The sequence below is a fragment of the Sciurus carolinensis genome, chromosome 6, assembly GCF_902686445.1.
Source record: "Sciurus carolinensis chromosome 6, mSciCar1.2, whole genome shotgun sequence".
In the NCBI taxonomy this organism is placed as follows: domain Eukaryota; kingdom Metazoa; phylum Chordata; class Mammalia; order Rodentia; family Sciuridae; genus Sciurus; species Sciurus carolinensis.
The window spans coordinates 125,057,432-125,085,029 of record NC_062218.1 but is presented as its reverse complement, the minus strand read 5'-3'; the positions used below and the strand labels follow the sequence as shown (position 1 = coordinate 125,085,029).

Here is a 27,598-nt window from a genome sequence, read left to right as displayed (position 1 = left end):
TTAATGTTTCCTTTATGTTTTTTGACATTAGGATACAATTTAAAAATAATAGTGTTTGCAAGGTCTTTTAACTGTTATACTTCGGGAAACAGAATTGTTGTGCTAAGGAAACAGGTGATACTATCCTAATTCCACACTTGGATTAACATTAAGGAAAATAAGTTGAGAGAGGTTACACCTAGGACAGTCTCTGTATTTGATACTACCATATAATTGATTCACTCAGATAAAGAAAAAGTGAATCTCAGAAAAATTTTACTTTGTAAATCAGCTGAAATTTTTCCTCAGACAACTCAATGTGGGAAATAGGGACACTTGCTCTGTCTTTGTAAATAAATTCAGAACACCCAAACTGAAGAGGAACTGCTTTTAAAGGCACAAGAAAGAGAGGTAGCAGAGACAAATAATGTCTTTGAAGAAAAGAAGTACAATGGCATAATATAAATCTGAATAAAATAAGTGGGGTGCAATGCCCCTGTGGTTTGAGAAACCTGTTCTTCGAAGATGTGTGTTTGTGTGTGTTGGGGGGTGGATTATATGTGAGTATATTCACAAGCTTGGCACACAAAAAATATAGGAAAGCAACTGTTGCAAGCCATATGAGAAATAGAGAATTTGAGCAGAAAATGATGCTGGAAGTAAAGATGCTTGATTGATTAGATTTCAAATGTATTCTGTGGATGAGTATGACCTCTGGTGTTAATCTAGGGAAATTCCAGCATTTAAATGCCTTCAGTCAGAAGCAAATGTAAATTTTCTGAAAGCTTATCACTAGAAGTCACTGTTTTGTGTCCTTTCTTTCTTCATTTCCACCCTCTTTTCTTCCCTTCTCATTCTCACAAATGGGAAACTGCCACATGCAAAGCACTACCCACATGAAAGAATATTGTCTTTGTTGCTGTGACAGCTTAACTTGACATGTGTCTCTACAATCCTACATAGGATAAAAAACCCACAAAGTTATGGCATGCATATTTAAAAAATCTACATATAAGCTTAAAAATGTTTATTTTTTAAATAAGAAATCCCCAAAATAAAATCTTACATGTGTTCTGTCACGACCCAATAGTATAAAATGCCTTTAACCATAGAGTCATGATGATTCAGACTAAAATTGAAGCACAAAGTTTTGGGGATTTTTTTCTTGAAGTTTTTCATCATCATGCTGATAGAGGTTTATCACATTTGCAAAATATGGGCATTAGTTTTGAATGTGTGTGATCAATTGACTCTTTAATGAAAAGACAATAAATGTCTGCCTTGCATTTCTCCCTGTGGTCTCAGTGAACTTCACGTTATTAAATTGTTATGAGGATTTTCACAATATTGGCTAGGCTGAAGTACTGTTAAACTGAGTTTGAAATTTTCTGACAGTCCCTCATGCTGTTCACCAGTTTTCTCTTTTCTTGTATAATTTGTACATTCCATCCTTCCCTGCACCCTCCTTGAGAGAAGTGAGAATTCCACAGAGCACTATCTTAAATCTCAGTGAGCACTCGTTTCTAGTTTCTACAGGATTATAACATTATACGTAATCCTATACGAAGGCATAGAGATGTGTGCAGCAACATATATGTATAATTTCCTTCTGTTAATGGGACCTCCATTTGAAGCCTTGAGTTTGCTATTTGAGAATGTCAGTTTCATATAAGGGGATATAGCTATTATTTTCCTTATGACATTTTAGTGACTAGAAATTTATATCTCCTTTAATATTGATGACAACTGTTGTGATATTTAGGAGGAGTGACCTTTACAATCTTTCATCTAAATGTATGAAGAGTTAATGAAAATACTGATTTACCACAAAGCTTCTTTGAAGTATTTAGATTTATAAGGATGGATCAAATATCTTCCCTCAATCAGTTACATCAAGCAACCAGAAAAAGGCTATATAATTTGTTGGGAAGTGTACTAATAAATGTTTGATGGATTTTGTGCTTCAGTTAAATTTTTTTTTCAGATCAAAAGGCAAATAATTTCAATTTGGAAACTTTTAGATTCAGCTTACTCATTAGTTTTTAATAGTCCTGCTCACCACACCACTACTCACTCAATATCTACTCAGTCGCCCCCCACATTCAGTATTATTATTCTAAACAAGTTTTATTAATTTCCCACTTTGGAAACATAAAACAAAACAAAAAAATCATAAAAGAGTGCTGTGTGATTTTTAACTACTAAAATTCTATCATTAGCCCAAACCATTGAGAAATTCAGATCCTGACAGTATTAATTAGCTCAAGTTAAGAACTATGGGACTAAACCTTCCCTGATTTTTCCTTTTGAATCTATTTACTTGCACGTTCAAAAAATTAAAATTGTTTAACACATCCAAATATCCGAAAATAAATTATTCATTCCATGGCATTGAAAACGCGCGCACACACACAGGAATAAAGAAAAGGTAAGCAACTTTAGGGCAGCTGCTGAATAGAATGTCAAGAAATTGGATCCAGCTGGGAATTCCAATTACCTAATGAGGGTGATCTACTTTCACTCTAATTCGTAGGTCTACTTCATTAATTACTCACAAATGCTTTAAAATCACAATTTAAAAGGGAAAAATATTCAATTGGCCGTTTTCTATGATTTTGGGGGGGGAAGACGGATTTCAATTTACAAAGAAAATTGTAAAGACTTAAGATGGAGCAGAAACAAAGAACCCTCAATAGGATCCCCTACGTCTTTGTTAGTGTACCACTCAGTGAATAACACATCACGGCAAATTTCATACAAAAGGCAATGTTTATTATTAGTAAATAAATAACCATTATACCTAAGTACAGCAAACTCCAGCACTACCCCTGGACAGCGATTATTCAGCCTGGGTTATCATTACAGTATTAATAATTTCCCAACTCGCTGCAACTGCCAACGTGAATCAACCGGCACCAGGCCCCTCTCCCACCCGCTGCTGCAGTCTGGGCTTGGCAAAGTAGATGCTCAGTGTTTGCGCATTTGTGACCAGCCTTTGCTTTGTGTCTGCAGGTGAGGAAGAAAAGAAAAGGAGCTGGCGGCCTGCGGTGGCAGAGCAGCCCTCAGACCCTCCGAGGCGCCTCTCAACGGAGGACGAAGCTCGTGGACCTACTCACTAGGGCTGCCGGAGGGCCTGAGAGCGGGAGCCCGGGATTCGGCGACCGGGGGCGCTAGCCCCTCATGTTCCGCAGAAGGCGAAAATGTGAGCGGGCGGTAGCGGGGAAAGCCCTCCGCCCCCGCCAGGGGGACCAGGGAAGCCCGAATGGGCTCTTCCCGGGGACGGCGGGGATCCCCTCCTCCGGCCCCGCCCCCACCTCCCCCGGCCCGGGCGCCGAGGCGGTTAACCCTATCCGCGCCACAGCGCACTCTGGCGAGAGCGCAGCGCTACCAATCTGAACTCCGGGACTCTCGAGCCTGGAGCCAGCGAAATATCCCGGCGCCGGGTCGCCTCTGATCCACTGCGGCCAAGCCGAGGCTCCTGTCCGGGAGTTTTCCCCAAATGTTGCTGCACTAGCGTAGCCAGTCGCCAAACTTTTTCTCCCCAGAGCCGGTGCCCCCGCAGTTACTTGGCGGGCAGCCTGCAGCCCACACTCAGCAGGACGTTGTGGGGAGAGGCGGGTGTAAGGCGAGGGGGCTGCTGTTTTGGAGCCCTACAAGGCGTGAGAGTGGAGGAGTGGTTCGGGTTTCGCACTGTCCTGGTTCCTGCCTGAGTGGTTCGACGTGCTGCAGTGCCCGGGGCAGGTGATCCGGACACTGCGTTCGGCATCAGTCAGTGGGGCGGCGGCGGCACGGGAGAGGCACCTTTCAGTTCTCACCCCCTGCAACCCGCCTGCACTACGTGGGTGTTCTCTATCCCGGGTAGTGCTCAGGGGTGCTCAGAATCAGCAGGTGGTATCCACGCCCTCTAGCCCTGGCCTGTGACCCCCCTCCCGGGGTTTTTATTCTGCAGATTCCCCTTCCCACTTCTCTCTCTCTCTCTCTCTCTCTCTCTCTCTCACACACACACACACACACACACACACACACACACAGGCAGCCCTAAGCCGCGCGCGCCGCAAACTCAGTCTTGGTCCCCGCAGGTGATGTCATGCCCATTGTTTTGGTGCGCCCAACCAATCGGACTCGCCGCCTGGATTCTACCGGAGCCGGCATGGGCCCTTCCTCGCACCAGCAGCAGGAGTCCCCGCTCCCGACCATAACGCATTGCGCAGGGTGCACCACCGCCTGGTCTCCCTGCAGCTTTAACAGCCCTGACATGGAAACCCCATTGCAGTTCCAGCGCGGCTTCTTCCCAGAGCAGCCGCCACCGCCGCCGCGCTCCTCACACCTGCATTGCCAGCAGCAGCAACAGAGCCAGGACAAGCCGTGCCCGCCCTTCGCGCCCCTCCCGCACCCGCACCACCACCCTCACCTCGCGCACCAGCAGCCGGGCAGCGGCGGCAGCAGCCCATGCCTCCGGTGCAACAGCTGCGCCTCCTCCGGTGCCCCGGCGGCGGGGGCGGGGGCGGGGGATAACCTGTCCCTGTTGCTCCGCACCTCCTCGCCCGGCGGCGCCTTCCGGACCCGCACCTCCTCGCCGCTGTCTGGCTCTTCGTGCTGCTGCTGCTGCTCGTCGCGCCGGGGCAGCCAGCTCAATGTGAGCGAGCTGACGCCGTCCAGCCATGCCAGTGCGCTCCGGCAGCAGTACGCGCAGCAGCCCGCGTCCGCCTCCCAGTACCACCAGTGCCACAGCCTGCAGCCCGCCGCCAGCCCTACGGGCAGCCTCGGTAGCCTGGGCTCAGGGCCCCCGATCGCGCACCACCACCACCATCCGCACTCGGCGCACCACCAGCACCACCAGCCCCAGGCGCGCCGCGAGAGCAACCCCTTCACCGAAATAGCCATGAGCAGCTGCAGGTACAACGGGGGCGTCATGCGGCCGCTCAGCAACTTGAGCGCGTCCCGCCGGAACCTGCACGAGATGGACTCGGAGGCGCAGCCCCTGCAGCCCCCTGCGTCCGTCGGAGGAGGTGGCGGCGCGTCCTCCCCGTCTGCCGCCGCTGCTGCCGCTGCCTCGTCCTCAGCCCCAGAGATCGTGGTGTCTAAGCCGGAGCACAACAACTCCAACAACCTGGCGCTCTACGGAGCCGGCGGCGGAGGCAGCACTGGAGGAGGAGGCGGCGGCGGCAGTGGGCATGGCAGCAGTAGTGGCACCAAGTCCAGCAAAAAGAAGAACCAGAACATCGGCTACAAGCTGGGCCACCGGCGCGCCCTGTTCGAGAAGCGCAAGCGGCTCAGCGACTACGCGCTTATCTTCGGCATGTTCGGCATCGTGGTCATGGTTATCGAGACCGAGCTGTCGTGGGGCGCCTATGACAAGGTACAGGCTTGAATCCTTGCCCACCCTCCCAGATAGGGGCGCCAGGTGGTTGGGATGGGCACTGGCGGGAACTCTTTACCAAAGACTCTGAGTCTTCCCTGTATGAGCAAGAGTGCCTGCGGGAACAGCTAGGGCGGCTAGGACGCGCACGCCTAGATGGCTAGGCAACTCCAAAAGGAAACCTTTCCGCGTGCGGCCAAAGTTCTCCAGGCACTGAGAGTGCCTAGCGCTTTCAAGCACATTAAATAAGTGGTTATGGGAGTGGGGAAAAGCATGTGTATTCTTCTCCCGGTGCTCCTGTTTAGGAGGTCGTTTTCAACCCTCACCACTTAAACTCGGGGGTAACTTCCTCTTGGGTTTAGCGAGTCAGGTGAGGCGTTTCAGACCTTGGTGGTGAGGATCTTGCAGCCAAGCCACAAGTCTTCCCAGCTCTGCGATCCTCCCGCTTGGTTTTGAAGCAAAGTAATCTGACTTCGCAGATACAGGATTGCTCCTCCCGACCCCCGCGCCCCTTACTGTGAGTTCAGGTCCACTTTCGGGGGACTAAGTGACCCGTGAGGCCCGGAAGGTGGTTAAACGTGCTTCTTTCTTAAAAGTCTTTGGTCTGTGTTGCAGGCGTCGCTGTATTCCTTAGCTCTGAAATGCCTTATCAGTCTCTCCACGATCATCCTGCTCGGTCTGATCATCGTGTACCACGCCAGGGAAATACAGGTAATAGGTTCTGCTGTTTATGAATGTAGGAAGTCTGGGGAAAAGCAAGGCAGCAGCAGGGCTTTTTCCAAGCAGTCATGTCCTTGCTTGAGGTTACAGAAGACACATGCTGTGTCTCATGTGAGCACCTGACCTGTTCTTTCAAGAAGTTAAAAGCAAAAGAAGGCAGTGTAGCATGTAAACAGGCAGTAGTTTCTGGTATGTATGGGTTAAATCGTTAAGATTTTCACCTGTCTTCTTCAGGTAGATCAACTTCTATAAATCAGTCACTACTTTTATTTTCTTTAAGGTTTATTATACCCTGTCCTTAATCTTTACGGTAAACATGTATTCTTGTTGGAGATACTTTTCCTGATGAGTAAGTCATTACGGAAGGTCTTGTCCAACTACACGTCTTCTATTATGTAGCATAAAGAAGAAAGTAGGTTCATGATGTTGTTGGCTAACATATGTGAGGATAATTCTAACCTTTCCAAATGTTTCCTTGTCCGAAACTGTTCCTTATCCTAAAATATTTAAAGTTTAGTTTATAAATTCATATATCTAGTACTTTAATATATTCTTAGCTAAAGTCATTAAGTTATTTTTTATAAAGTTGTTTAACAGTTAAGGCACTGCCATTGTGAACTGTCTTGACAGGAAAATGTTTTGTTTTATTTAAATACAGCCAGGAGCCCTATTGTTAGATTTGGTTGCTACTGACAATATCAGAATAGTCTATAAAATTTACCAGACATTTTGTCAGTTGTTTACGTTGCTATAGCTCACAAAGGAGTATTAAGGTTTATGAGTTAAAATAACTAGATTTTTCAAAAATTATATTAGGACCCAACATAAATTTACACACATGTGTATATTCTGATTTTTCTGAGCCATAATTAGTCATTTGGTGGGACTATGAAAACTTCCAATTTAGGGTGTCTTTGAAAATACAACATTTTATATAACTTACCCCATAGAAAGTTTAGTATTAAGTTAAATTAATTTTAAATAAGTAACCAGCATACACACACCAAACATAGAAGAAACAATTGTAATGATTGCCCAAACATACAGGTAATCCTAAATGAGAGAGAAATTACTTCATTTTACTTTATATCTACTAAAACTTTGAAAAATGTGTTTTTGAAGGCATTAGGTTAGTAAATAGAATTAGAAAAAGAGTTTAGAAATAAATAGTAAAATTGTACTGGCAAAACAAGAGAAACACATCTGAATTTTTTTTTTCAATTTTAAGATTTCAGATCCATCTTTAATTCAGGCCTCCTGATGATGGTCTTTTGAGATTCTTTCAAGTGTTTTAAGTGATACTGAAATATAGCTTAAACATTATGAGTTTATTTTTTCATTTTGACATGAAGAGCAAATATTTAGAAGGAACCAAAATGGTCCTTTGACTCAGTTAGCAGATAGAAACCTGAAGTCAGAAGATGGGAGTAGCTTTCCAGATCATACTGCTACACAGTGCAAAGCAAGAGCAGGCCCTGTTCTCCTGGTTCTAGTCCAGAATCTTCCTGCTGAGTCTGCTGCTGCTTACTTAAAACTCCCAAACATGGACATTGCTTTATTTGCAGGTTCCCACTACATCCCAAAGTTTGGTATATGAATAGGATTAAGTTTAAAATCCTATTCTAGAATGTTCTTATGTACTTTTAAAAATCAAGTAACTTTAAAATGTTTTACTTAATTTGTTTTGGAATGAGAGACCTTTGCTGATTTAAATTATTAGTTTTCCTTACATTGCCTGTTCTTCTGAAAAGTTCACAACTAAACAGTCTTAGGGAGGACATTTACTGGTGATATTATCTCCAACAAGGTGTCTTCTTGAAAACACTTGACTTTTTAAGGGGATTATTGGGAGATTTTTTTATTTAAATGATGTACGAAGTCTAAGAGGAGCTTTTAAAAATATGTGTCCTAAAAAAATAAAAAATCAATACCATAGAATTCTTGAAACTTGCAGAAACTAATACAGGAAACCGCATTTTTATAGATTATTTTATGTCTGAGGATATTCCTCTCAGTGACTAATTTGGACTATGTCTGACATGCAAATACCTAGGTATGTTGATTAGGGCATATATAGCCTGGGTGAGAACAATGAGAACACAATTGTCTGTGAATAAACACAGTGAACTTCCTTAGTTGCGGGTAACATAAACATCATAGAGTATTGGGTTTTTAAAATTTGGTTAATTTTATAGGATATACAATTTCTGTTAAGCCTGTTACACTTGAGAGATCATTTCAAAAAAGAGGCTTGGGTAATATCATTTAGTTATTTTGAATGCAGCTCTTAATATTTTATCTAGAGGAATTTCTCCCTCTAGATGAAGCTCAAAATCCTCATCTAAGATGCTTTTAAAAACTAAAAAATTTGAAAGGACCAAATAAATCTGAAGATCCTGAGGGGGAAAAAAAAAAGGAGCTTCTAATTAGTCTGAAGAACAGTCAACAATGCTGCCAGAATAGTTCATTCTGAAATTCACTAAAACCAAGTGCACAGTCTTACGTGTATTCATGAAAAATGATGAACTGTGCCCTCCTTTTTAATTTATTGATGACGCTGCTGTAGATGAATTTCTTTCATAAGATGTTTAAAGCTAATGGGCACATCTTGGTTTATTATAAAAAGTTCCAAATATATTGATTTAGTTTGAGTTATGGAACTAAATGCAGGGATCATGCTGCCATTCAGAGACTGTCATTAAAAAAAAAATCAGTTTTAGCATATTGGTGTGATGACTGGATAATGATAGGTAGCTAGTGTGAGTTTCTGGCACACTACTTTTAGGAAAAGAAGGTGTTTTAGCTGATATTCAGTCTGTCCACCGGAATTGCTTAACAAAGCTTGGGGAGGCCCTGACATTTTCATGGAGTACCTTGGAAAGTAAGTCAGTGTGACCTTTTATAAAATGTTTATATACACTCTGGCAAAATAAAATGGTTCAGGTGAGTCATGGGCGGAAGCACTTGGATTAAAATAGTGAAATAGGGAGGCTTTGCAAGAACACAGCTCACTAAATTTCAGCTTTGGTGTCATTTTTCAGTACCACAGACAGCTCAATATACCTGGCTACAAAATTTGTTCATTTCACTAATTACCTTTACTCCCCATGACCAAAAGTGAAAATCTTTCTTCGTTTTGTTGTTTCTTATGTAAAATTAGATTATGTGGGAGCAAATTTTCAGCTAAGTAGATATTAGACTTTTTCAAACAGTCATTTGAACTTGCTTTCTATATCCATCAATAAAGCCAGAAAAATTTTGAGTGAACTTTAATAAATGCCTTTGTATCTTGACCTTCCAGTAAAGGAAAACATGCTATAGGGGTGGTATTTGTATAATTTGATACTAAATAAAGAGCATTCCTACTTCAAGTCTTAATTTTAAATTAGAGGAAAAGCAAAAGTTGTCTTTCTGATGATTTTCCTTTTGTTCCCACCCCTGCAGTGGGATTGGAGTTATTTCTTACCAGGGTAGGTGTAAAATAAAGTTCAAATACTCGTTAAAGTCTTCAAAGTCAGAAAATTCTAATGTAGATTTCACTTCATCTTTTCAATTTTATTGTACTATCATTTTTTCTTGTGAAAACAATTTTAATAGAAATAGTTTAGAGATTGGATTGGCAAACATGGTATTCTAAACAGGTGGGAAAAAAAACCCTTGGGTTGGTAGTTGGTATTTTTGGTTCTCATGGAACTTATAAGAATGATAGGTACTGTACTTTAAATCAGAAAGAAATTGGTTTGGTTTGATTTTGGTAACAATATAATTATATAATAAATAGCATTAGGGAAAACACTCCCTTTTTTGGAGTATCCTTTGCAATGGAATAGCTGTGCATATCTTTTAAGCTAGCTTTTCAGAGATGGACTATGTAGAATTCTAACTGGAAGAATAGAAATTAAGATTTCACTTCACTTGTGTGCCAAGATCACACAGAGGAGGATGGAGTGAGTGAGAGGAGGGGGGCTCAGTGGCCTATGAAATCTGGATTGACTGGGGAAGTATGTCTCCTCACCACTTAGTAGGCTTCGTTACCTACGCTGTGAACTCTGGGGAAGAATGTTCACTCTCCCACCCCTGCAGGGAGCAAGTATGTGCTTGCAGACCATGCAGAAAATACTGCATGCACTTATTATTCTTATTAATAAAATGACAAATAAAAGTAATTCAAACAGTACAGAAAAGTTTAAAATAAAAAGCATAAGTCACCTTCTGTATACTCTCAGTCTTGTGTCTCAGAGGTAATCACTTAAGTTTCTTACATGTCTGTCCAGAATTTCAAAAGCAAATGCTTAGAAGTATTTATATACATAAACACCTTGCTTTCATTCCTGAATATATCTTGTAAGTTTTTGCTTATCAGCACATAGGGACCTAGCTCAATCTTCTTTAGCAGCTGTGTATTATCCAGTTTATGGATATACTGTGGATTACAGTACTGTGCTGAAAGCCGATAGGCAGTTTGGAGTTTTCTTGGGTTTTGCTCTTAAAAGCGCTACTAAGATGTACATCTTTGTGTATTTGTTTTTAATCTACAAATTTGAATATATATGATAAAATTTCTAGCAGTAAGATTGCTAAATAAACATCAGGACTGGGGGCATAGGTCAGAGGTAAAGCACTTGTCTAGCATGCATGAAGTAGGTCACAGATTCAATGCCTAGCACAACAAAAACAAATTACACACATACACACACACACACACACACACACACACACACACACTGACTGTTGGAAAGATCAGAGCTTACATTCCTTACTTCCCAACACTTTATTTCTCCATAGCATTGGGGCATGTTATTCTTCACAGCACTGCTTACTATGGAAACTATAAAAAGGAAGATTTTATTATCTTTGTGCTTTTAAGGTCTAAAAAGTTTATCTTGGAATAAATATTTTTGGAGAAAAATTAGGAATAAAACTCAGGTCCTCATTGGTTTATTTTCATCTGTTCTATGATGTCTAGTGGTGTATTATCTAATCTGACAAATTGAATAATCCTTGTAAAGATGTGATCAGAAGTAAGTCTTTGCCAGATTTTTATTATTTTTAGTTTAGAAAGTTTGGAGGAGACTGAGGAAGATAAAGGAGGTTAAGAATTAGAAGATATGATCTTAGATTGGCTTTAGGTCTATGCTATATCTACAAGGTTGGTGAAAATTATGGCTGCAGGTTGACTGAGATTCTGGAAGTCAGCGAGGTGGAAAGCTCCCCAGAACTGCTTTTTGTGTGGCTTTTAGTTTAACAACTGATATCTATATTGCCAGCAGCTCTACATCAGGAGTAATGAGACTCTCAGGCCTTTTGACTTCACGTATACACTATAGTAACGAAATCACTCAGGACTAATTTTCTCTGCCTGCCTGTGTAAAGATCTCTGCATTATTAATGGGTGTGACACTAAATAAAGTGATCCTGGTGTGCTTACAGAGCAGCATCAGAAATGAATGGAGAGTGGAACTTTAAGTTTACCACAAGTGAGTTTGCTAGAGCTTCCATCCCATTTCTGAGCCATGTTTTGTGTGACTGGAAGAGAAGGGTACTCATCATGCCAAACCACACCTGGCAGGGTGGATGGAGGAAGTCTGCATTGATTTAACTTCAGGGAAGTTAATTTGGTCAGGATATAAAGTGGTTTTGTGGGATTGATTTAGAAAGAATTTCTGCTTTTTAGAAAATACTACAATATTTCCTATTTGGGAAGTCTATTTCAACCTGAAACTTCTTTTTTTTTTTTTTTTTTTGGGTGCTGGGGATTGAACCCAGGGCCTTGTGCTTATAAGGCAAGCACTCTACCAACTGAGCTATCTCCCCAGCCCCAACCTGAAACTTCTTAAGAGTCCTATTTTTAAAACTAGAAACTGCCTAGAGGGGACGGACCTTAATTGTCCTCTGGTGCAGTAGCCCACCTGCCGGGCAGATGCTCTTCTTGTCATCTTTGATAAACGTAGTTACTCAGTTGCCCCTTGAACCCTCTTCCTATAAGACTGTTCTATCCTTAGACAGTTTTAGTGAGATTTTCCTTATGTTGAAGTTAAGTCTGGTTTTGTTCATTCCATATTCAACGTTTTATGAGTTGTTAAGCTCAACCCATCCAATGAGGATTAAGATGGTTAGGTTCCTCACCTCTTGGAGCTGACACCAAAAGGAGGTGGAATTAAGGAGAGAGTAAAAGAAAATAAAAAAAGAAAATCCTTGGAAGTCAAGTGACATGAAAAGGTCAAAAGGCCTGAGATAGAAAATTGGGGCTGAGGGTCGTACACATCAGACAGGAGGATCAGGGGAGGCTCACTAAGGAAGTGACATTGGAACCGCGACATGGAGGAAAAGAAGCATCAGTATTGGCAGAGTCTGTGGGGACAGCCTAGACAAGGGCCTCATCACTAAAAGGAGTTCACTGTGATTAAACCAATGAGGACAAGCCAGTGTGGCCCAAGCAGTGACAATGCCACGCAGGTCACAGGGTACTCAGAGGCCTGGCAGCAGATGGTCGTGAGGCTACAGTAAGGATTTTTTAACCCTTTTCAAAGTGCAGTGGGGAAATCATTGAAGACTTTTTAACAGGGGAGGCTACTGAGCCAACTTAGTGTTTGAAAAGGACTTTATTTTTTAAAAAAAATACTCTGAGGAGATTGGTCAGATGGTCTGGAGACTTAAAAGGCTCTTGACAAGCTGTGTCAATAGAGACGGTGCTGACTGCACTTGGGTAGCAGCAGTGGAGATGAGAAGTAGATGGATATGAGACCTGTGTTGGAGGTAGAATGGACTTATTCATGGATTGGATATTTCAGGTGAGGACGAGGGACAATGCAAACATGCTCCACAGGGTTCTGGTTGGAGAAGTCGAGTGTATGGTTCAGAAAAAGGAAGACAAACTGAAGAGTACGATGCAGAATCAGGAACTGGTTTCTGCATAATGTAATTGAAATGCTGCTGAATGTATACGAGAATCTGAAGCTGGGAGGGAAGGTCTATACTGGACATTTAGATTTGGGAGTTTTCAACATTGTATTTGGGCTCATATGAGTTGATCAAATCACTGAGAGAAAAGAGAAAAATGAAAAGATTGAGTCGATTATCCTCTGACATCTAGAGGTTGAGTAAAGGAGGATCTGGAAAAAAAGAGACCAAAACGAATTACCCCTGGGGTGGAGGAGGCCAAGAGATCGGAGTATTTCAAGGAGGAGGACACTGTGCTCTGTACTGAATGCTGCCAAGGACTGTTAATTGGGGTACAGAGTGCTTTTTGGATTTAGCAAGTTGAAGGTCATTGCTAACCTTGGCAAGTTGTTTCTGTGGAGTGGTAGAGAAAGAAGAAAAACTGTAATTTCCAGTATAACAGAATAAATTGATTCTTCCCTTTCTCAGGATCACAGAGCAAACATTGGTTATGTCCCTTTAAGTGACCTCCTAATTAAATAGTCCCAGTTTCTTTGACTATTCCCAATAAGACTTTGTCTGTGATCACTTTCTTCTGCACTTCCTCCATTTTGTTGAATTTCCTCTTCAAAATGGAAAGGTCGGAAATGTACCTAGTACTTTCAGAGAGAATCTGCCAGTGGGGTTGTTATCTCCCTCTATCAAAAATGCTGCATTATAGTAGCTTTTGTTCTAGAATGGTCATTGTTTCACACAGACCTTTGTCAAGTGACACTTGTAAAATTGTTATTGAATTAAATGTACGACCTTACATTTACCAACCCTGCTAAGTAGCATTTTCGTTTCAGAGCAGTGTTTTTAGCCTGACACAATTGTTTGAATCATAGTTCTGATGTTTATTTGACAGACACTTGTTTAGATTCGGAAAGTCCCGTCTATGGACAGTCTATGGAATTGGCAAGACTGTAGACTCCACATAGGTGTGAGATTCTGCTTCTGAAATGTTCCATATTAGTGGTTCTTAGTCTTCACACCTGCCATTGACACACATAATGCTGCTCTTTTAGTTTCGTGCTGGCTGCAGATTTGAAAAATGTGCCCACAGCACGAGTGAGCCAGGGTCAGAGCTCAGAATCAGGCCGTCTCTTTGTTGCTCACCTTCTGCTCATTAATGATGCTTGGCATGGCCTTTCCAGTACCAACTCTGGGAACTCTGTTAGCCAGCCCCCGTTTCTCTAGTTTTTCTATAAGAATGTCATGACTGTCTCTTCCTTTGCTGAAAGCCACATACTCTGAGTGAACTCCAATGTCACCATCTCCCAGCCCATTAATGATGTCAAGAAGGACACAAAAGTGATTTGCTTATAATTTTAGAAATTCTAATAGAAACTTTATGACCTAATGCCTCTTCTCTTAAAAAGTGTGTGTTTATTTCCCTCCAGGTTATAAATTAATAACTATTCATGTTAGAAAGTTTGTAAAATATAGGAAAACATAAAAAATATATACATTATACTAATATCACCATCCAGGGATGAAGATTATTTATGTTAGAATGTACTTATATGGAGTAGATGGACATGATATTTGCTATATATATCTATAAAGAAATTCTGTGTATTTTATGTAACTTTATATTGCTTTTCCTCTGCCATTCAGTATTCTTGATAGCTGCAAGGTTTTTTAACCACGTAGAGATCAATTTAATTATTTTCTTTATTTTGAACCCTTATGAAAAGTATTAGTGTATTTAAAATAATTTTTTATAAGGCATATCCCTAGAGACTAACTTTTCTGAGTATCTCTGATGATTTCCTAAGGCTAAGCAGTGAAGACAGATTGTTGAGTTAAATGAAATTATTGAAAGCATTTGATAGTTTGTAAAATTGTCCACTCAAATGTTTACATTGCTCCTTTTATTATCAAAATGTTTACAAATAACTTCATTAAATAACTAATGTGGCAATATTCTGGAGTGTCTAGGACCAGTGTACCAGCTAGGACTTTGAGTACTGTGCTTTGTGAATCTGGGAAATTACTTCTCTATGGTTTCCTGTGCCTTGCCATTTCTCCATGATATTGGTTTTTAAATATTGACTAATAGTTTTGGGAAAAGGGTATTCCTGTTTAATAATTAGAATTTATATAGAAATACCTTGAAAGTATTATTGGAAGATAACTCTGTCCTCAAATGTTCCTAATTCACTTTATTATGGAAAGCTATAAAAACTATAACTTTTTGAAATTTTTCTCTGTAAACTTTCCTTCTGGGAAGAACCATGAGTTTCTCCTTTGGGTTGTTTACTGTTTTTGCAACATCGCCTCCTGACTTTGTGCACTGCCTCTGGGGCCAATCTGTCTGAGCTCCTTCCCAGTGTCACCTCTAATTAGCTGGGTGACCTTGGACAATTTAGGTAGTCTCTCTGAACTTCAGTTTCCTTGTCGGTAAAATGGAGATTTTTAGAGTACCTCTCCTCAGGTTGTTACAAAGATTGAGTTAATATATGTGAAGCACTTAGAACACTTCTGGGGTAGGGATATGGTAAAGGCTGCTTATGGGTCAGCAGTTAGTTATTGTTAGCCAGTTTGGGGTAGAGGGGTAGGAATTGTAACCCAGCCACTCTGACCTTTGGGAAACAGTTACTTTTTTTTTCTTAATCAAATTTATGAGAGGGAACAGAAAAAGGGGGGTACTTGAACAGTGCCTGTTAGTTTATTAGCAACACTTGGTGTGTGTGTACCCTTGCATATTTTACAGTGAAAACTTTTGATCTTCATTAAAGTCAACCTTTTTTCCCCCCTTAAATAGAATGAGTTCAGATTCTCCCTGTAAGGAAGTTGACTGTCTTAGCAGGGAAGCGATCATTTTGGCCATTGGGTTTCAGATCTTTAAAAGATTGTTCAGGTACTGTGATATGATGGCTAACTGCTTTTACCAAAATGACCATTTTCCTCCTCAGCCTACCAAGGCTTGGCTAGGCCCCTTCAGAGGGACATTAACTCCTTCAGGCTTCACAGTTGACTGCATCTCTGCATCACTAATTAGGACCCTGGTGACTTAAAACAGTTAAGGGAGGCTCTCTGAAAAGTAAGCAAAGGGAATAATTTGAATAATGGAAAATTCTGGTATTAAACTGTTGCTTGAAAGGATGTGAGGTGGTAAATGGCCAAAGCCATGTGTGGAAATTGAAGCAGTGGGCAGCACTTCCGTCTGCTTTCTCTCAGGTCGACAGGTTATTTAAATAAAATTTCTTTTTTTCTGGACTGGGTTTACTTCTGGTGAAATTTGGGCTCACTAGGCCACAGTGCTTACTGTGCAGTGGTCTACAAGAATTGGGAAGAACTTTTGTGTGTCAACATGACAAGTGATAGCTCAAAATATTCTTGGTATGGTGAAGAATTTTCTTTTTAATCAAGAAAGAAAATTGTTTGCATTTTGTTTCATTTCAGATAATCATATATTATGCCAGCCTTTGGTTTGGAACAATGCATTGTTGTTGGGGGGTATAGTATTGGACTTTGCTTTTCAAGTTCATCAAACACATTAGGATTTACACCTTGTAAACTTTTAAACTTTACCATGCAGACACGTTCTAAATCAATAATTTCACCTTTGCTGTCTTAAATATTCTAACCAATTGTACCTGGTTAGGTATTTATCTACCACAGCTGTCCTGTATTAAAATGAGCTTGCCTTCAAGTAATTTGACTATTTGGGTGTGAGTGTGTAGCTTTTACTGTTTGGTCACTGAGATATTCCTCTTCTATCAGGAGCTTTCATAATCCAAGGAAATTCTATATAATGTTTGCACATTAGTTTTGGTACAAACATAGTGAATTTTTGAGAGAAGGTATAAAATGGTATTGTGTGCTCATCCTGATTTTGACCTTGAATAGCACTTTTCTTAGAATACTGTCTGTTGTCCTGAAGGTTAAATACTACATGGGTACTAATCCTTAAGCTATTTAATTTTTTACTGACTGACTGAGGGAAATTATGTCCTAGGATTAGACATATTTTTATGGTCACAGATTCTTTAAGATGTTGAAAAGTAATTAAACTGTTTATTGAAGTTGTATTCATATAATGTCATTTACCTGCAATGGTTATAGGTATTAATAATAATAATTGTCTAATGCTTTAAAAATACATAATGCTTCTAGATATGTACCCAAGCAAAGTTATCAATCGAAAACTTAATTCCATTTATGTGGAATTAGTCATAGAATTTTAAGACTGAAAGTTTGGGCTTTTAGAAACTTGTCATGGGCCAGTTTTCATGTAGGTAAATCATCCCATGCTTAGAAAAAGTTCTAATATCAAAGAGCAAAAATTTCTACCAGTCTTTTGAGGTTTAAATTTAGCTTACTCCTTGAACCTATTGGTGATGTTGCAAATTTTAATGCTTTGTGGAAAAACACTTTGAATTAGAATTTTCCTTCTTTCTCCCTGGTCTTTTAGTCAAGAACCTCAATCTTTATCCCTATGTGTTAGTATCAAAGAAGATATTTCATGAATATATGTTTGAGCAGACTTTTAAGCAGTGGTGATATAAAGAGAAATCTCTAATACACTTGGCTTGGATGGGGAAATATCAACACAGATATTCATGGATGAAAGTTGTTTTCTTTTCTTTGATTTGGTATTCATCAGTTCTTATAGATTTTTTATAACATCTGAAAAAGGCTCACCCTTCTGCATTCTTTTCTTCTTTCCCTCACATGTCAGTTTTTCAGCACTGTCTTTTATCCTTTGTCACAACTTTCTCTCTTTCCTGGTTGAGGTTTGGCCGTGTTCTGCCTCGTGTCTTGGAACGCGTCCCTTGGTGTTTCTTACATTGAGGGATGAGGACCCAGCCCACTCCTTGTCATGTTTACTGCCTCACTTAGTCTGACACTGTGTACATGGGTTGCTTCTGTGGCAGCTCTTGAGAAATAATTTATCCCATCAAGTGTGTCTCGTCGCAGCTTTATACAACTAGCCATAGAGGGAAAGGGGGCATGTGTTTAGGACTTAATCCCTGGAGCCCACGTCAGAACATCCTGTGCAGGGAGCAGTCAGTGGGCGGCTTGTGCTCTGCAGCATTTACCCAGCAGCAAGCGGTCTTCTCGCACCATGGGCTAGAGCGCATGTGACTGCAGGAAGGCAAGAAGGCAGCTCTTCTTCAAGGCCCAGAGTATGATGTGTTGCCATGTGGGAAGAAAGTACAGCAGATGAGAAGCAATCGGATTGGGAGCCTGGGAGGGTGGAAGTGCTGGGCTCACGTATCCACTTGCTGTGTGCTCTCGCTGGGTTCCCAGGCCGAATGGGAATTTTTACTAATTTGTTCATGTATCCTCTTTCTTCTCTTGACATGGGGGTCCATGCAGCTGAGGATTTTTACCCTTTTTCTTAATCATCTGAAAATGCTAGTCCTCTTTATCAAACAGATAAAAAAGAACAGGTTTTTAAAATCGTCTCGTGGACTTTATGTTGAATTTGTTCAGTGGATGCTGTTGAGAAGAGCCCTCCCTTATTAGCTCTCTGAGGCACCTGCTGAGTGTTTACATAACTCACCCCAGTTTCAGTCTCCCTGGCCTTGTTTGCACTTGGGAATATTCTGGGGAAACACATGCTGCGTTTTGAGACTACCAGCCACGTCAGGATTCCCAACCTGCCTCTGTTCCTAAGGGACTTGTTGAGGATATGGGATGATCTCTTATACCTGTGGGTATGTCACCATCATCAGAAGGCAGAAAAATAGGCAACATTATAACATTTTCCAGGCATGGTGGACCACATCTGTTACTTGAACTTGTTTTGATGTTGAATGTTAAAACCTTGCAAGAAGCCAGAGAGCCACTATGTGGGAGTGATAGATGCCACCTGACTAGACCTATCACTGTCCAGCAGGTGTGGTAGCAACACAAGGTGTAGACCCCAGAAAACAGTGCAGGAGGAGAGGCCGGTGGACATCTTCCATCTAAACAACCACTCATGTTTCTGGAAAGAAGCCCAGTAGCAGTGAGGAATCTGGCTCTGGATTCAGGTAGATTTGGGTTGAAACTCAGCTTCACTCTGTGTGACCAGAAGAAAATAATGTCACTCTCTCGCCCTCATTTCTTCAACTATAAAAGGGAACCAGTGGTCATTACTCTCATTAGACTGTGTTGAGGATTCAGTGAGACAGTGTTCATAAGAACCTCACCTGATACTTGGCACTTAATAAGTGCTCAATAAATATTAACTCCTCTTATTATTATTCTGCCATTTTTATTATTAAGCAAATGCTATGACCCTATTAAAGAAGCAGAGATTACAGTCTAGGAAATTCTCAAGGTGAGGATAGGGAGGAGAATAATGTGCTATAGTTCAAGGTATAGCTGAACCAAGTTCTGGTAAGAGGAACTTGGGGCAGAGAAGACAAATATTTGATTAATTAGAGCAGGGATCATCAAACTAGGGCCCATGAACCCAAATTGGTTCCCCTGGACAAATCCAGTCTATCCAATCTGTTATTTAAAAATAATATTTTATTACAGCCATGCACATTTAATGGATATCATATATTGCTTTATTTGGGCTTCAGTGGAAGAACTGAGTAGTTGCAACAGAAACCACATCATAGGAAAAATAAAAAATATTTACTGTCTGGTCTTAAAAAAAAAAAAAAAAAAAAGCTTGCCAACCTCTGTGAGAGAGCAGGATGGTCAACAAAGGCAAGGAGAACATGTCCAAAGTGTTTCTTCTGCCTTTGCTTCAAAAGTTATTTTGTTCTTTGCTGTGATGTGTGCTTATAAGGGTGAGGTTGTTACCTCCTGGGACATGCAGATTTCTGTATGTGCATGGTCTCTGCTGTGGACCAAGTTTTCAGGCTTCTGTGGAATCTGGCACTCCTGAAATTGAGGTGAAATCACATTTGAATTGGATTTACATCATCAAATATGATTACAATGGCTATGGTGGAAGCTTCTGGAGCCTCGGGGGTTCAGAGTCATTTTCAGGGAGGCCAGTGAGGAGAGAGACCTGTCTTATCTGAGACTCCATACTATACAACTTGCTCTTGGAAAAGCTGAACATTTCAGGTTGCGGTTTATGCTATTTCGTGAACTATTGATGTGGTTTGCCTCTCTCAGGACGTGAGACTTGTTTACATTTTGAAGAAAAATTTTTTCTAGTTGATTGTTCTCTTACTCTGTACTTTATCTTGATAAAAATCACAAATTAAAGTGAAAAGTCGGAAAAAAGTTTTTTTTTTTTTTCTCCTTTTGGTCTAGAGTTCTGGCAGCATGTATAATTTATTAATTTGCTTATTTCTGTTCCTAGTGATTAAAGTTGTATGTCATGTAGATAATCTTTTCCAGTCTCAACTGCTAGGACGTTCCACAGGGTCTCAGGTCAGCAGCATGTCCCAACCAATCTTGTTGTGCCCCCTCCCCCATACCTCTTACACTTCCTCTTAGGGAAAGTACCACACCCCACCATGGGCCCTAGGGAGGACCTTCACCTTTTCTCCTGTCCCTCTAGCTCAGCTCCCTGACTCTACCCCCATCCCTGACAGAGCCACATGGTATTACACTGTTTTATACTGTTATTTAGATTGTATACCACATTATATATCATATGTTATGGTATGAAAAAATAACAATGTTCAATATACTATGTATATTTAATGTATACATAATATGTAATGTGGAACATATATTTACATATAAAATATATAAAGTATATAGACTCATATTACATGTGTCATGTATTTTATTATATATTTTATTGTGTTTATAATTTCATTTTTATAGTAGACTTCGTATTTTCTTTAAACCAACTCATTTCTTTTAGCCTCATCTTCAGTAACAATATTCATGAAATTATGAATTGTAGCACCATTGCCTATGTTTTCTAATAGCAGTAAAGTAAGACTGTAAATAAACAGCAGGTAGCCTAGACTCATCTCAGAGGAATACGCACAGCTCCTTTGGGGAATTGCCACCTCGGCTGTTGCCCTTAACGTTTTTCGTGTGTATTAACATAGTCTCTCTGCGCTTCCGCTTTCATGGCTCCTCCTCCCCCACTTTATTCTGGTGGTTCATCTTCCCTGATGCTTCAAGTGTGTCTGCCCCAAACTAAACCTGATGTTGTCACAACAATTCTGTAATGATTTCCCTGCCCTCTGTTATTTCAGGGGTGCTGGTCTGCAATGTAGATCCCTCTCAGGGCCTCACAAGGCCTGACCCTGTCCAGCCGCCAGCTCCTTTCTTCTCCCATTCTGCTCTCCCAAGTACACCACTCCTACTCTAGCAACGCTCAATTGCTTGTAGTTCCCAAACTGTTCCATACTTCTGAATCTAGAGTGCCTTTCCCTTTACATTTCCCCCAATCCTTTTGCTACATCAGAATTCATCTCAGGAATCTTCTCTCTCAGGGAGGTTCTCTGTCTAACCCCACCACTGTGATTTTGTTGCCCTCTTTAAAAAATAAACCAAAAAAAACTGTCCCTGCAGTTAAACACAAAGATAAGAAAGCATCAAAGTAAAGTGGAACATGATTCAAACTAACCTTTTCCTAACTTCTTACCAGTGATTTCTGATAACTTGTCAGTAATCTCTGAGTCTCAGTTCCTCGTCTGTAAAATGTGGTGAATAGGGCCTATCTCATGCAGCTACTGTGGGAATTAAACCGCTCAGTCCAGCCTGGACACATAATAATCATACAGACTAACTTAATATTGTCTTCACCTTCATTGATCATGACCACTGTGATCCTTGTTTCTCGTATGTCACTGGAATGAGGCAGAGTGGGGCTTCTGTTTGGAATCTCATGATGGAATTGGGGGATAGTCAGGGTAGGAGAGAGTAGTAAAGTGCCTGGTACAATATGTGGCCCTCAGGTTCCACTAATGGAAGCCATTATTAAGATGGCATTGTCAGCTCCCTGAGGACAGGTGACATCTTTGATTCTGCTGTATATTCTCAGGCCTGAGCATTGCCATGAGTGGTTTGGAGGTGACTGCATTGAAAATTCCTCATGTTGCTGCATCGTAGCCACCTAAACCGTCCCTGTCTTCATCTCTAAAGTGGGAGTGGCCAGCCCTGCTCTTCTCAGCTTACCAAAGGCTGTTTGAGAATGTGTGTAGAACAACTTTCTTTAGAGGAGGTGGCATGGTAGTCTAATATTCTAATAATAGTTAATTAGTATGCCTTTTCTTAGCTCAGACTCTCCTCTTTTGTGTGTGCGTGTGTGTTTTTTTTTTTTTCGGTCATAATGTTTGGTATCACTAAAGAAATTCAACTTTCAAAACTATTTGTATTCCACTTGGTTTTAAATTATTAAATGAGTGGATATATATATATATATATAGTCAGATGCCATTGGTTCAAATTATTGCTGTGAATTTGTTTCTGTTGTTTATAGCTATATCAAAGGAGACAAGTTTTGTAGTTTTGATATAGGATTTGGCTGAAAGAAACGTGGAAACGGAGCTGTCTAGATGCAGTGGTGCTAACTGTTCTTGAAACACTGGTCATTTAGGAGGGCCAAGTGAACCCAGGGGTCAAATTGGTGACAGACAACTGTAGATATTTCTGCTGATATTACAAGAGAAAGACCTCTCATGTAAGTTTCCCTCTTCCCCTGCAAAGATAATCATGGTGTCTCCTACTGTGACCGTGTCCCTTTGTACTTTTGATTTTTACAAAATACCTCTGACTTTTTCAGCACATTTTAAATGCCACCTCCTCTAAAGTCTCATCCAATTATTTTGGGCACTTTATTCTCTTCCTTTCCTGAGCAACATGTGTGTTTGTTACTGGTCCTGTATAATTGAGTGGTTAAGCCTCCTTGAATAATATTCTGGGGATAGACTTTAAGGCCTCAAGGGCAGTTACACATCTTTTCGACTCCCAAGCTGCTCCATATGCTATACCATCATGTGCTACCAGCCAGTGCTGTTTTGGAACTACACCGGTGTGGGCGAGGCAGGACAGAAGTTTATTCTCATCTGTTATTCATCTCCTTCTCCTGACAATGCCAGGACAGTGCTAGGCAGTGTTTTCAGGGGAGGCAGGGTTACCTATCTGTTGCTGGTTCACATTCCTTTTTAACCTGGAATAATACGATCATGTTCATGGATCTGGACAACTGTACTTGCAAGAGAATGACAGATTATTATCCTATTAATAGGTGAGCCATGAACTTAATGTTTTCTCCTGTATATAGCATTTCCCATATTTTCATCATAGTTCAGAAATAGGCACGGAAAATGGTTGCACAGTGGATGGTGATTTTGGAGTCCCTGGGAAGTTTTTCCTTTTGTTTTCTTTCCATAGTATTCTATAGTGCAAGTCTTGCCTTCCATGATTGTTTCAGATTTTCAGCTAGTCTGAAAGGTGACTGTCCCGGCCATCCAGGATCTCTAACCCCTAGGTCAACTGCTACTTCTGATTCTTTGTATGATATACAGCTATTTGGAGAGGTTTAATAAATACTTGCCTGTCTGTAGCTGATATTCTCCAGCCTGATCCCAACTCAGAACTGTGCAATGTGTAGGCATGTACACGAGATCATTGCTTCTCTGAGGAAAATAGTAACTCTGTCGTCTTCGGGGCATTTGTGTTCTGTCGTTGGCATTTATGTTCCCTACACCCATGGATTACATCAGGAGGTTTCGGTGACTCTACTTTGAAGCACTTAACATAGATGCCCGCTTTTCAGAGACAGTAAGAAAGCTGATGGAGAAAAGCCACCTAGGACTGTATTTCTCATCTTTGGAATCTGGAGTTCTACTGTTTTACAAGAGACCTTTATTCCCCTGGTCCATTCAGTCACTTTTCTCCTGCAAAACAAGCATCTGGTCAGATGTCCACCCCTGGAAATTGGCCACTTCCAGGGATAAGCAGTACACTTCCTGCTAAACTCATATAATTGGGCCTGTTCATACTCAGAATTTCTCCCGGGCTGTTTTTATCATGTCCCTAGTTTATAAAATTGTTGGCATGAATGTGTTATCAATGTGTGAGCTTTCCTGAGTACAGGCAGATGAGGTTAATAGAGCAAATGAGTATCTGTGAAAAGTGTTCTCCAGTTTGCCCAGGTGTTCAGCTATAATAACTTAACTGATCTGTAACATTTAATGGGAGAATAGTTTAGTTGGGTTTTATGCAGCTCCCTGAAGATTTTGCATAGGTTTTCTTAGTCTTTCCCTGTTTTTGACTTTGATCCTCTTGTCTACAGTGGGGTCCACACCTGTATATCCTGTGTTTTTTTATTGCTCACTCCTTCCTATAGTGTTCAGTGAACCTAACAAATATTAGCTGTGATGGCAAAGATAGTGGTGAGAGGCAAGTCCTGTTCTGAAGGATATGTTAAAAGATTCTCAGAGGATTAATATGGTCTGGGAAGGGAAAGTGAGGCAAAGTCTTGATAAATCTCCACTTAATTCTTTTTAGTGGATGTATCATAGGGACAGAAAACTATCAACATGACTAATGTAGAAAATCGTTGTTCAATAGAAAAGAAAATCCTGTGTTTTTAAGTTTTTATCCCTTATGGATATTCTTAACTAATATGTATCATGTCCCTTCTGTGAACAAGCATTGTTGTTCAATAGAAAAGAAAATCCTGTGTTTTTAAGTTTTTATCCCTTATGGATATTCTTAACTAATATGTATCATGTCCCTTCTGTGAACAAGCATCATGCTACTTACATGATGTACATTGTCTCATTTCATCTAAATTGTAATTTTTACTCACCTAGAGAGTAACAAAGTCAAGCATCAAATTCAGATCTGCAACTTCAGAGGCCCTTTGTGTAAGGACTTTTATTGTTAGGTATGAATTTTATCTGGAATCCATCAGAAAAGTTGTACCATTTTCCACTTCAGTTATTTCCATAAAATAAAGTAACCACTTCTGGAAAACTTATGTTCAAACATTTGGTTTTCTTTAATATAGATGAGGGAGGTAGTTTCCTCTGAATTTTTCATTTTGTTACCTTCAGTTCCCCACAGTTGATTCAAGGAGACTGTGGTAGAACAATCTTTATCCATAATTAATTGTTCCATAAAATGTCTTATTTAGTCTTTTTCATCTGTCTCTAGGGGTTGTTCAGAAAAAGCCACGGTGATGGGATAGAAGCCAATGCTCAATTATCCATGAAAGTGAAGTGGAGGATAGGAAAGAATACTGAGGACTGTAATAAAATCTAGATATATCTGAGTCCATGTCATAGCTCAGCACCACTCTGGGTTGCTATCCCAATTCCCTAATTCAGACCTGGCAGCTCTTTCTTTGACATACTTCTGTAGTGTGGCCATACACCCAGCCCAACTAAATGACAGAGAAAGAAGTCCAATAATCTTAAGAGAATTATTCTAATTGCATGTAGCTAGTAAGTATTCTCTCACATACCACCCGACATCATTACTATCAGTTGATTGAACCTGTGTGGAGCACAGTATTGAGAATGATTCTTTAGGCCACAGAATAGCTAAAGTGGAGAGAACCTGCATGATTAGTCATGTCTGCCATGACATCTGCAGGGGCAGTCCAGGACAGACTCCCACCCCTTTTCTGCCGTCTTAAATATATAATTATGTCCACTTCTCTATTCAAGTAAATCACAAATCCTTAAGTGAAGAAGTTTCTCAATTTCATAAATAATCATGAAGAAAGTAATTTTAATTGTTTTTCTACACATACAGATCTACCTCTGTCTGAAAATTTATTTTAATAAATATGTCATGAATTTAGTGTAGGGAAATGATCTTTTAATATTAAAGGTATGCAGATGGGTTTCCCATTTTGCTTTTGTTAAACAGTGCATCTGAAGATTTGATAAACTCTCAGGCCACAGGTCTTCGCTCTTTCCTCCTTGCTTTCTTCCTTCATTTTCTTCCATCTTCCTATTTCTTTCCTAAGCTTTCTTCCTTCCCTCTTGCTTTCTCTCCTCCCCTTTCTCCCTTCCTTTATAACATCAGACAGAAGTGAGTACCCAGTCACTAAAACCTTAATTTTTTGTTGGTCTATTGTGTATTCGACATACACATTCAACATAATTTATATAAACAACATCACCCACAGGGATCATCTTCAATGCTGTTGGCATTAGATACTACAGAAGAAAAAACAGATTTCTTTTCATGGCCTAAAAGGTTCTTAGTGATTTCATCTCTGCCATTATGTTGGCCTTATGTTCATTGATAGCACATGCATGGTCACACACATTATTGAAACCATCATACCCTGTTTGGAAAGCCAAAACTATGCCGTGCTGTGAGCTTTTTGCACCTTTGTACCGGCTATACTTTTAACCTGGAATATACTGCTTTCACCCATCTTGCTTGGACAGTTCCAAGTATCCCTGTTCTGGCAAGTTTTTCCCAGATGACTCCACATGCTGATATAGTTGTCCTTCTTTATTAGCATCCTGTCATTGTATGAATGTTAACACAGCATATGATGATGATGATGCATATGGATAATTTTTGCTTAGCGCTTTCAGGCTGAGAGTTGTGCCTGGATTATCTTGTCATCATACAATAGCATAATGAAATAGGAATTATCCAGAGAAGAAAGGGAAATATAGAGAGGGTAAGAGACTTGCTCAAAGTCACACTGCTCAAGAGAGAGAGAGCTTTTCCAAATGTTATTTTGATTATTGATTTACACAAAATTTCATCTCCTACATTGGGAGTTCTTGGAGGTCGTGGACTGTTTCACTTATTTCTGCATCTCCATTTGGGGCTAACATATGAGATAGGCTCAAAATGATTTTTCAACTGAATCTGATTAAAATCATATTTATAATAGGCTTATCTACCCTTTCTACCTCTTCAAACTTGGGGCTATAGAAATATGCCATAAACTGGTTTTCTCCCTTTGTTTAATTTTCCCTCAAATTTTTGTTTATTGTTTACCAATTTAAAAATCGTTTATTCTTACAATTCACTTCTTTTTGACAGTAACCTTGATTTTGAGTTTAATGTATTCAAAAGTAATATGGAATGTTAAAATTTTTACCATCTGAAAAAAGTGAGCAGTATGTATTTCTCTCATTCTTAATCTGTGTTTCTATGATATAAATACCTGTGGAATATAAGGAAGGGTGAACAATGCTGTGTGTAAGTTCAGGGGGTAGTTGGTTAAAATGTCAGTATATGTGTTCTGTCTCCCCTTGAATTCCTTTCTCTAGAATTCCTAGACTCCGTTTATTACCACTGGTTTACCAGTAAGATTAGTGATTCTTTTTGACAGAGAACCCTCCTTAAAAAGTATATAGATTTTTTTTTCCTCCCTACCATTCCTACTTCTATGGTTAGTACATCACACCTTGAGGATTCAGTACTTTTATATGAGGCCATTTGGCGATAACAGAATACTTCCTGGATTTGTTATTTCTCTTAGCCTTTAGGTAGAATAATGGAGACTAATGCATATACTAGAGAAAACCAAACTTCTTTGTGTCTCTTCTGTTTATTGTTTATTTCTTCTTTAATGGAGCACTGAGAAAGAATTTTTTAAAAAAATTTTTTAATCCAAAGAATACAAATGGTAATATTTTAAAAAAATCACCACCATTGGCCCTGACTAACTGGTCTTCCATGTGGCTTTTCAGAACCAGTCCCCATGTACCTTAGACTTAATTACAGGCATTTCTAGTTGAGGCAGACTAGCCACTTCACATT

At 40.3% G+C, this 27,598-nt stretch overlaps 1 protein-coding gene and 1 non-coding gene across 5 annotated transcripts in view; one reads left to right on the top strand and one right to left on the bottom strand.

The window, feature by feature from the left end:
* The window catches only part of Kcnn2 (potassium calcium-activated channel subfamily N member 2), a 444,782-nt gene that overhangs the window by 307,805 nt on the left and 109,379 nt on the right, over positions 1 to 27,598 (top strand). For all 4 annotated transcript variants that reach the window (XM_047556193.1, XM_047556190.1, XM_047556192.1 and 1 more), the window contains 3 exons: positions 2,992 to 3,181; positions 4,059 to 5,338; positions 5,954 to 6,049. In XM_047556193.1, coding sequence (XP_047412149.1) covers positions 3,160 to 3,181; positions 4,059 to 5,338; positions 5,954 to 6,049 — 1,398 coding nt within the window. In that variant the 5' untranslated portion in view covers positions 2,992 to 3,159. The remainder of the gene's footprint in view (positions 1 to 2,991; positions 3,182 to 4,058; positions 5,339 to 5,953; positions 6,050 to 27,598) is intronic.
* Trnai-uau (transfer RNA isoleucine (anticodon UAU)) lies at positions 11,800 to 11,880 on the bottom strand. Its single transcript has one exon. It is a non-coding gene; the product is annotated as a tRNA-Ile (tRNA).